The sequence below is a fragment of the Hibiscus syriacus genome, unplaced genomic scaffold (assembly GCF_006381635.1).
Source record: "Hibiscus syriacus cultivar Baekdansim isolate YM2019G1 unplaced genomic scaffold, ASM638163v2 tig00110607_pilon, whole genome shotgun sequence".
NCBI lineage: Eukaryota > Viridiplantae > Streptophyta > Magnoliopsida > Malvales > Malvaceae > Hibiscus > Hibiscus syriacus.
This window is the reverse complement of record NW_024062799.1, coordinates 1090850-1101677: the sequence shown is the minus strand read 5'-3', so window position 1 is coordinate 1101677 and position 10828 is coordinate 1090850. Positions and strand designations below refer to the sequence as shown.

The window sequence follows — 10828 nt, the reverse complement described above, 5'->3', positions numbered from 1 at the left end:
TCATCATCGTTTCGACCCCCAACGTGGACATGCAATCGGGATCCCCATCCACGTCGTTTAGTGACGCAACTCATGATTTCACACGTCGTATTCGCGTTTTACTTTTGTACCCCTCCGGCCTAGATGGCGCAAGACGAGTTTGGCACCGTCGGGGCAGGTTGGTCTTTCTCGAGCTGACCCTGACCGCTTAATTTTCTTGTTCCCCCTTTGTATAAATATACAAATTCGAACCAACTCGTCAGCAGCAAAGAAACATCGGGAAAAATCTCGTGCAAGTTTTTTTCCGTTGATTTTTCCCCCTTTTGAGATGGAGATGGAGATGGAGGAGAGAAATAATATTTCGAATGGTGAAGATGATCGTGAGGAGCAAGAAGATGAGAAAATGGAGCAGTTTTTTGCTCTGTTAAGGAACTTCCGGGAGGCGCGTAATAAGCGAAAAAACGAGCTGAAACAAAGAGATGACGAGGAGGAGGAGATGAGTAAGCAGATGAAGAAAAACAAGACAAGTAAATTGGGCGACGATGAGCGGCCGAGTTGGGTTCCGAGATTTGAATGGGAAGATTTCACCGCAGAGATTGAGTTTCCAAGGCCACTCATCGTCTTTCCAACTCCATACAAGAAGAAACAGGAAGAAGACGATGGTTTGGATCTGAATCTCACCCTTTCGTCAGCTACAGTTAAATTTTCCTAGTAAAAAAAAGCATGGAGTTTGATCTTGTATTATATTGTTGATCTTAGTTATTAATATTATTTCGATCTCGATTCTCCTGGTTAAGCTAGATGAACGCTTCTGTTTTGAAAAGAAATCAATGATAATTTAGAGAGAAAAGGTCTCAGATCTGATGGAATTACTTAACCAAGGGTTTTGTTTGTTGCTTCAGCTTAGATAACAACTATACTCACTCAGGTGTTTTGCTTTTGTTGGTATCGGTACGTTTGGGAACAGATATTTCCATGCATATTCCTCGTTTCATATTAAACCATTACTCTGCTACATGCTGAAAGAATTAGCACTGCAACCAAGACAAAGTTGCTCATCATATTGACTTTGCATTACCTTTTTGGTGATGGAATGCTGATGAATATTTCAGAAGAAAGTTATATTATAAACCTTTTTTATGGTTAAAATATAATTTTATTGTTACTTTAACATGTAATTTTATGATTTTTAAAACGATTAAATTAAAATTTTATTACTTGGAGGTCAAAATACAATATTACTATTATCTTATCTTAAAATTGTAAAGTTTAAATGGATTAAACTTGTAATTTTACCATTTAAGGGAACCAAGACCTTGCGAAAATGGAAGACTATGTGGAACGTTTACCTGTCTCTTTTTTATATAAGAGTTGGAGTTGTTTGAAAACTTAAAAGTTAATTTTCGAATTAAATATCTATTAAAAAATGTCTATTTAAACGAGCCTATAATTTAACTGAGATTTAATTTGACAACCGATGTGCCATTGAACCGTCATGATGAAGTTAGTTTTTCAAAAGGATATATATACATTAATTTTACCCTCCACAATTATATCACGGTTTAGATTAAGTGCGTATTAACCTTAAAGTGTCCAGTTGCTTTAATCGTAAAGTTTTCAAGGTATTTGAGGGATGGATGTTGAATTAAACCTTTACATTTGGTAAAGGTCACAATTTTAAAGATATGGACAACTCATTGAATTATGGGACTCAAGCCTCTACAAAAGGGGTCACCTCCACGGCTCTACCAACCACCCATCAACATCCTTGACATATTGGGTCACACATCCGACCCTGCCGAGCCGATGATGTTTATAAAGTAATGATAAATTCAAAAATATTTTTGAAGGTGACTATATATATTTATTAATAATGCAAAGTTTTATAAGATTGAATGTAAATAAAATTTTAGGGTTTGTACATGGCACGATGAATTCGACTCAAGGCCTAACACTAAGGTTGCTTGCTCTCCTAGTAGTAAAGGAAAAGGGCAGGGCCTTTTTTGTAGTAATAGTGGGTTGGGCGGCCATCGGAATCAAATGAGGTCTTACTATTAATAAAATAGAAAATCAACATAAAAAAATTCAGATTTTAAGGTAAGCTTATAACCACTACGATGAAGAATAGAGAAAATTCAAATGTGAAGAAGGAAAAGAACGAAGGACAAGCTCACAAAATCCCCACATCTGTATATGTTTTGGATGTTGGAAGAAGCTGGTCTTACTATAAATAGAGCAGACACTTCAATTAATTAGCTAAGTATAAGACTTAAGCAGAATTCACATTTTATTACAGAAGAAGTTGAAGTTAACTCGAGGAGTGGAGTAATTGGAAGAAAGAATCTTGGAAGCGAAGACGGCATTGGCGGCTTCGGTGTAGTGAACACCATCCGAGCTTACAAGCTTTGATCCTTCATGGCAGACGGAGTATCCGGTTCGACCGCAAGTGATATTGGCGTTGTAGTTGTACGGAGGACCCCCATAGCCACACATGCCAAGTATCCGGTTCGACCGCAAGTGATATTGGCGTTGTAGTTGTACGGAGGACCCCCATAGCCACAACATGCCATTAATGGACTCGCAAAACCTGTCAGGCTAAAGAGTTTCAAATTTGTCACAAACGTTAACGAAACAAGTGGTAAGAACCGAGACCATTCCGTAATTCGAGGCATTGGCGATCAGGTCATACTTGATGGAATAAATATCGACATAGACAATGGTGGCATTAATCAGTTGAGAATTCAGTTGTTCACATAAAGTATGAAGCTGTGCATTAAATGCTTTAGCGGCATTGTTGAGAGGCATAAAGCAGCCGTGCTCATCGAGTTCACTGGCACTTCGAGGAAAGGAAGCGAGTTTTTGAGGCAAACATCCGAGTGGTCCGGTGTTGTGTACCCAGAAATTCTTCCCTCCTCTCCCATATATACTCTGCAATCAAGATTGGAGAAAAGAAATACTAAAAACTAATCTGATTCATCAGGTTAGCCAAAGTAGAGGAACTGAATAGTGAAAGACTCACCCAAATAGCATATTTGATTACGGTTATGAAAGAAGGGATTTTATCAATGACTTGTGAATAGGTGAGGGAATCAAATGATGCAGCTAAGTCATTCTGTCCAATATAAATTGTATAAAGTGCATTTTCAAACTCACCATCGCCAACCAATTCTTTGTAGCCTAACTCCGGGAACAGAAAACTTGAACATCAATAGCAAAATATTCATAGATGTAAATAAGTAGCTATTTTGGCTTGGAAGATACCGTTGGGCATGAGTGCCGGGGAGCGAGATCTGAATCGGAGAAACTGAGAAACTTGGACGTACAAACTGAAAGGGACATATCTAGGCAGAGTGGAGGACCCAATGACTGCAAAGTTGGCTCCGTTTGTGAAATTTGGCCCCAAAGAATTCAGATATGGAGTCAGATAACCAGTGTTCAAGCTTTCACCTGCCAACCATTCAACAAACAACATGAAATTTCTGGCCTTCGTTTCCAAATTTATCCATTTTCGGTGGAATTATTGCCAACCCTTTCTTTCAATTTGTGAGCTCATAATATATCTATTCAAAAAAGCTTATAATATATAAAATAAGATTTAATTATGTTATATATCCTTAAACTATGATCTTCATTTTAAATTGGCCTTTAGACGTGTGAATGTTGTAATTTCATCCCTAAACTATCAATCTGATTCTAATTTAGTCCTCACACTTTTGAACATTCCAAATCATCCGAAAACTATGACCTTCATTTTAAATTGATCCCCAAAATTTTGAATCTTTCAATTTAATCTCCAAATTCATCCAAATGTGTAATTAATTTCAACCATAGTTTAACCTAAATTTCAATATCCTCAAACATATAATAATAAAATTTGACGTAATGGTTTTATTCGAAAATGATGTGATTAGAAGATACCGATAGTTTGGAATGAAATCAAAAAATCCAAGTGTTTTTGGACTAATTTAAAATGAGGATCATGGTTTAAGGATGAAATTGTAATATTCAAAATTTCAATGACTAATTTAAAATAAAAATAATAATTTAAGAATAAAATTAAAACATTCAAAATTTTAAAAACTAACTTAACAATATTATAATTTAAAGTCGCGTGATACAATTAATTTATCACAATTAATTCAAAATATAATTATTCGTATTATGTCTTATAGTGTTGTATGGGAGATAACAAGTCCATCCACATGAATCAAAATGGGGGTTAATCAGCCCAAAGTCTATAGGAAAAAACTGTAGGAGAAGATATCCATTTAAAAGGAAGGGTCCATACTTTAACAATATATGGTATATACTAATGGTAAATGGGTGGGTCGAGTCGGGTGCGAATATCCTTTCTCTATCCTTATATTTATCTAATATTTTTGTATCTACTACCTACTCAACATCTACGACGAGTAAAATTTTTAAAACCATATCCGCTCACGCAGTTATATTCTCAAATTTATCTGCTCATGCAAGTTATATTTTCAAATTTATCCCCACACCCACTATCCAATTGGATACCCATCACCCATCTCGTACTCGTCTATACCCACCTAACAACAACCTCACAGATTACATAAACAACAAAACATAAAACAAACACGTCCATTAAAAAGCATGTAAAATAAACCGATGATTAACTGGGTTAAAGATTAACATAGATTTTAAAATAAACCAATGTTTTAATACATAAAATACTATAATAAAGTACATAAATAAAGTCTACACAACAATGACAAACAACATCGTAAAAATATTTATACCCTAATATTTAGTTAAATTACAAGTAATGTCCTATAAAGTCTTAAGACTTAGGTGGCGTTTGGTTCGCTGGAATGTTTCTGAGGGAATTGGAATCTATGAAGGAATTGGAATATGTGAAGGAATTGGAATCTGTCAGGAATTGGAATCCAATTCCATATTCTGTTTGGTTCGCAGACATGTCAGATGAATTTAATTTCAGTAATATAAAATGATAGGATTGCCCTTCTTGTTTTTTTTTTGCTTAATTTTAGTTTGTTTTATAAATTACATGTAGCAATATATTATAAAAATTTTTAAAAAATTAAATTTTAATTTTATTGATTGATTATTCATTTCAATAAATTATAAAAAATCATGCTAATAAACATTATAAGTTAAAATCATCCCAATTAGGGATGGCCATGGGTCAGGTTGGGGTTGGGTTTTTGGTCCACCCGATCCGACCAGAGTACAAGGGAACCTCCATCCGAGACCCGACCCGACCAAAATAATGTTTCACCCGCTAATATATGAATTAAAACCCCGACCCGACCCAAAATAATAAAAAAATATTTTTATTCAATAAAAATAGTGACTTAATTGGAAAAAAATATATATAGAGAGGTGTTATTATAATTATTCCTAAATATATAAGGTAAAATTATATATTTTTTGGGTCGGGTCGGGTATTTTTCACCCTAAACCAAAACCCGACCCAACCCGAATATCACACTTAAAAAAAACTGACCCGACTCGACCAAAATAAAGTTTCACCTGACGCGACCCTAATATATGAATTAGAAACCCAACCCGACCCGAAATAATAAAAAAAAATATTTTTATTCAATAAAAACAGTGACTTAATTGAAAAAAATTATATATAGAGGGTATTATTGTAATTATTCCTAAATATATAAGGTAAAATTATATATATTTTTGGGTCGGGTATTTTTCACCCTAAACCCAAACTCGACCCGAATATCACACTTAAAAAAACTAACCCGACCCGACCCGAATATATGAATTAGAAACCGGACCCGACCCGAAATAATAAAAAAATATTTTTATTCAATATATGAATAAATTACCAAAAGATTGATGAGGATAGTATGGTCAAATTTTAATTCCCTCCAACAAGGGAATTGAATTCCATCCATTCTTGGATGAAATTCACTTTCCCTTATTTGATGGAAAGTTGAAGCCATGAGGGATTCCAATTCCCTTGGAAAACTTGAACCAAACATGAGAAAGTGGTGGAATTGGATTCCAATTCTCCCTAATTCCAAGAGATTCATGCCAACCAAACGCCACCTTATAGAATAATGCCTAAAATTATACCTAAATTAATAATGATCTAAAAATTATATAATGGGTAGTTAGCATACAATCGGATATGGGATGAGAGGATGTGAGGTGAGTAAGGTTTTAAATCTATCTACTATCCACGAGTATGACTTTTTTACTTCTACACCCAACCATTGCTCATTAAACTTATATCCATTCTCACCCCCAAAGAACAAAGAACGGGTGTAGATTCCTCCAAAAAAATAAATAAATGTAGTACGAAATCCACGAAATTATACTCGTCTGTCATCCTCAATGATATAGGCTAGATGTGGGGTTTTTTTAGTTAAATAATCTATTTGGAATTAAAAAATAGGGATATATAGTTGTCACGGGAAAAATAGAGCACAATCTAAGATGATTGTCATAGTGGAGAATAAATTCATCATTCTAGCAAAAACAGGTTTCAATAAAAATTATTGTTTAAATGAAATCCTTATTCCAACAAATATCAAGTCTAATGAAAATTTTTGAAATGATAATTTTTATTGAAATTTGTCTTGTTAGAATAATGAGTTTATTCTTCACTATAATTATCATCTTGGAGTGTAAATTATTTCTCCTAAATGATTTTTTTCTTGCATACATTATTTATCCAAAAAGTCCCTATACGAGAAATGTCACCGTACCCTTCCTACCGGTAATGGTCGAGGCAGAAAGATGGCCAAATGCAATGAAAGCAGATAAGTATGGAGACAAAAGGTATTTGTCTGACACATGACCCATGTATGAAGTGCTATAGACTTACATTTACGTCTATGTGCCAAAAAAACAGAAAATTATGAGATTTGTATATGGTTCATGCATATTCTGCACAAGTTCCCATACATCTCCAAGGAATCATCATCATCTTGCTAGTCTTGGGTTTTGACAAAAAAATGGCAAACATGAACTATATAACTATGAACTTACAGAGGAAATCAATCATCAATCGTCCATCGGATAAACGACCGGCTGGCTTATGGAAATAGGTACGGCCGTTGGGAGGCACAAAGTCGAGTCCCAAGCCATCTACATAGCCACCTGTGTCGGAGTTAGAGTCGCCGAAGTTGAAGATAACGGGGTTTCTGGAGCACTGGGAATGGACTGCGAGAGGAAGCAATGGGTGAGAGAGGAAAAGAATCACTTCAAGTGTGAAAAAGGGAAAGAGAAGATAACACCCTTCCTTTACGACTCCCATATCTCTAGAATGCTTGGGTTTTCTTTGACTTCTTACACACACAACACACACACACATATATATATATATATATATACACACACACACTTCAAAGGTAAAAAAGGGAATCGAAATCATGTCTTTTTCGCAAGAGATATGAACCGATGGTTTCAGTAAAATTATATGGCAAAATACGAACATAGGTTACATAAGTACAAAAAAGAACACCAGAATCCTCATAGACCAAAGACTGTTGTCATGGGGTATTATCGTCTTTCCAAAAAATATCTAATTATTGAATTTTTTAATTTAACAAATGCCTCATTTTCTTCATTTCCCAAATGCCACATATATATGGTTTTACAATACCTGCTAGAATATTCCTATGCTAGCAGCAGTTATACCAGACTTGCCTTCTTGGCACATTCTCCCTAACAACCAAATAACAACCTATTTGCTATTCATTGCTATTCACGTAATAGTTAACATTCTCCCTACTGTCTATAGACACCAGAACTTCACAATAGACTTTGAGATTACAGCGAAACAAAGAAAAATAAGCCCGACACAAAGACTTAGTGAATCCATCAGCTTTTTGATGTTGAGCAGGAATATAATTGACCCGAACTTTATCAGCAACAACCTTTTCCCGAATGAAATGGATGTCTAATTCAACATGTTTCGATCGAGAATGCAAAACAGGATTGACACTCATCGCTATCGCACTCGTATTATCACTCTAAACGACGGGAGTGCTTGAGGACAAATTCCCATATCTGTCAACAAGGCTTGAATCCAAACAACATCGGCCACAACATCCGCTAATGCACGATACACAGCCTCAATAGTCGACCGAGAGACTGACCATTGATGCTTGGAACCCCAAGACACGAGATTACCTCCAAGAAAAACACAAAAACCGAATATCGAACGACGATCATCAACATTGCTTGCCCAATCGACATCCGCAAAAGCTTCCAAGTGTAGACCCAATCCTGTCTTTTGAAACACTAGACCATAATCAAGTGTCCCACACAAATAACGCAAAATGCGTTTCACAGCCACCCAAATTTTGAGTACGAGGTGCATGCATGTATTTAGCTACACGGTTGACACTATACGCAACGTCGGGTCGCGTGTGATTTAAATATAGAAGGGCTTCAACAACGCTCCTATATAATTGAACATCTTGTAACGAGCTCCCTTCATCTTTACTTAGCTTCGGAGATACGACCATCGGTGTTGGAACTGGATGAGCATCACGCATGCCAGTACATTCTAATAATTCAAGAATAAATTTATTTTGTCGTAAAATAAGCGAATAAGTCATCCGCTGAACTTCAAGCCCCAAAAAGTAGTTTAAGTACCCCAAATCTTTTAAAGAGAATTCTTGACTCAATTGCGATATATCACTTTCAACTTCAGTCTCATCTTGCCTCGTAACTATGATATCATCGACATAAACGAGAACATAGGTAAAAGACTTCCCTAAGCAATGAATGAACAATGAGGCATTAGCTTGTGTCCCATGAAACCCAATTCGACCAAGAAAAACACATACATACCAACTTCGTGGTGCTTGTTTAAGTCCATACAAAGTCTTTTCAAGTTTGCAAACAAGTCGTGTGCCATCAGCAGCAAGCTGTTCAAACCCGGGAGGTTGCACCATGAACACCTCCTCACGTAAGTCCCCATTAAGAAACGCATTATTCACGTCAACATGTCGCAATTTCCACCCATTCATGATAGCTAAGGATAAAATAACCTTTACTTTGGAAGTTTTGATAATTGGGCTGAACGTATCATTAGTCTTGTCCCAGAATTTGAGCAAAACCTTTTGCTACTAACCGAGCCTTATACCTTGTAACAAACCCATCAATATTTTTCTTGATCTGGAACAACAACTTACATCCGATTTCCGTTCGACCAGAAGGTAGTGACACCAACCGCCATGTACCCTTATCAATTAGAGCATTATATTCAGCCATGACATCTTTCCATATAGGAGACAATAAAGCTTGTTCAATAGAAACTGGTTCTTCATCATCAATTACAGCTTGAACCGAGAAGACTTTCGGTTTAAAGATCCCATCCTTGCTTTTCGTAAACATAAAATGAATATTTGAAGAAGAGGGACGAGAAGAAATACCAGGAAGAACAGTTGGAGAAGAAATACCAGGAAGAATAGTTGAAATAGCCATGTTCGAATTATTATAATGGGAAGCCATTTGAAGAGTTAAATTTGCAGCAATAGTGGAGTGCTCAGGAACACGCAAATCACCAGAACCGTCAGTTCGTCTAAGAGAGACTGTGTATCTCACGGATCCATCCATATTATCACCAGACGCAACTTTAGCAGAATTCATCGGTTCATTCACTCTATGATATGAGTTACTGGTACGAGAAATAGACGACTCACTTTCACAATGGTGTAACGTTGAGCACGGTGGGACTGCTTGGCTACTTAGCACCTTGTTGATGCCATGTACTACATTAATAGTGACAGACAGTTGGAAATCATTTGTAGGAGAAGGATGAATGACAGTAGCTTGACCTGTAAATGGGAAAACACTCTCATCAAACTACACATGCCGAGAAATATATATTCGACCACCAGGTGCAAGACAAAGATAACCCTCATGTTGAACACTATAGCCAAGAAAAGTACAGGCTTGTGATCGATACTCAAATTTGTGAGATTGAAACGAACGAAGGCACGAAAAACATCTACAACTAAAAACATGTAAATGTTCATACTTGGGGCGACGACCAAACAACTTATTAAACAGTGTTGTCCCGAGAGGCACCTTCGTAGGTAGCCTATTAATGAGATACACCGCAGTAGTTACGGTATAAAACCAATATTTCAAGGGTAATGAAGATTAAGCAAGCAACGTTAGCGCCATATCAACGATATGTCGGTGTTTTTGCTCAACAACACCATTCTGTTGAGACGTGTGAGGAAACATGAACCGATGTCGTACCCCATCCTTATGAAGAGCCTTGGTATACAAACGAAACTCACCACCCAATCACTTTGAACTATTTTAATCTCTCGGCCAAATTGAACACGAACTATGTGTTGAAATAAACGAAACACATACAACGCTTGAGATTTCTCCTTCAATAAATATATCGACATAAACCTCGAATAAGCATAGACAAAGGATATATAATACCGATATCCATTTAAGACCACATGAGGTGGTCCTCATAGATCGACATAAACCAATTGAAATTGTTCACTATATACTGTTTGAGATGCATAAAATGGTAGAGAGTGAGATTTCCCAACTTGGCAAGCAATGCAAATTTCATCATTAACTAACGATAGACCAATATTACAATCTTTACAAACTTGTTGTAATGTATCACGGGAAGGGTGGCCTAATCGTCTATGCCATAAACCAAAATCAACTACGCCATGAACAACATTACACTGAGCAGGCACATTATTATGAAACAAAGTAAAATTAAACTCATAAAGTCCATCATTCTCTCAGCCATCAAGTAACACCGCCTTCGTGTCCTCGTCACGAATCACACATCTATGAGCACGAAATTCAAGAAACACCTTATTATCACGAGCAAGTTTGGAGGCGA

General features: G+C 36.3%; 2 protein-coding genes across 2 annotated transcripts; one reads left to right on the top strand and one right to left on the bottom strand.

Annotated features, from left to right (window-relative positions):
- The first annotated feature begins 307 nt into the window (after positions 1 to 307).
- LOC120135391 (protein NIM1-INTERACTING 1-like) lies at positions 308 to 691 on the top strand. Its single transcript, XM_039151658.1, has one exon. The coding sequence runs from the start codon at positions 308 to 310 to the stop codon at positions 689 to 691; it is 384 nt and encodes a 127-aa protein (XP_039007589.1).
- A 1568-nt stretch (positions 692 to 2259) lies between these two features.
- On the bottom strand, positions 2260 to 7267 carry LOC120135390 (GDSL esterase/lipase At1g09390-like). The gene is made up of 5 exons (XM_039151657.1): positions 6979 to 7267; positions 3241 to 3426; positions 2999 to 3156; positions 2626 to 2907; positions 2260 to 2574 (listed from the first exon to the last, which is right to left on the bottom strand). The coding sequence occupies exons 1-5, from the start codon at positions 7244 to 7246 to the stop codon at positions 2260 to 2262; spliced, it is 1209 nt and encodes a 402-aa protein (XP_039007588.1). The 5' UTR covers positions 7247 to 7267.
- Between the last annotated feature and the right edge of the window lie 3561 nt (positions 7268 to 10828).

What these genes read in the sequence shown, in the direction of transcription:
- LOC120135391 (XM_039151658.1), top strand. Translation starts at nt 308, where the DNA reads ATGGAGATGGAGATGGAGGAGAGAAATAATATTTCGAATGGTGAAGAT.
- LOC120135390 (XM_039151657.1), bottom strand. Translation starts at nt 7,246, where the DNA reads ATGGGAGTCGTAAAGGAAGGGTGTTATCTTCTCTTTCCCTTTTTCACA. An exon ending in ATTGATGATTGATTTCCTCT is followed by an intron (nt 3,427 to 6,978) that starts GTAAGTTCATAG and finishes AATGGTTGGCAG; the next exon opens with GTGAAAGCTTGAACACTGGT. An exon ending in TAATCAAATATGCTATTTGG is followed by an intron (nt 2,908 to 2,998) that starts GTGAGTCTTTCA and finishes TCTTGATTGCAG; the next exon opens with AGTATATATGGGAGAGGAGG.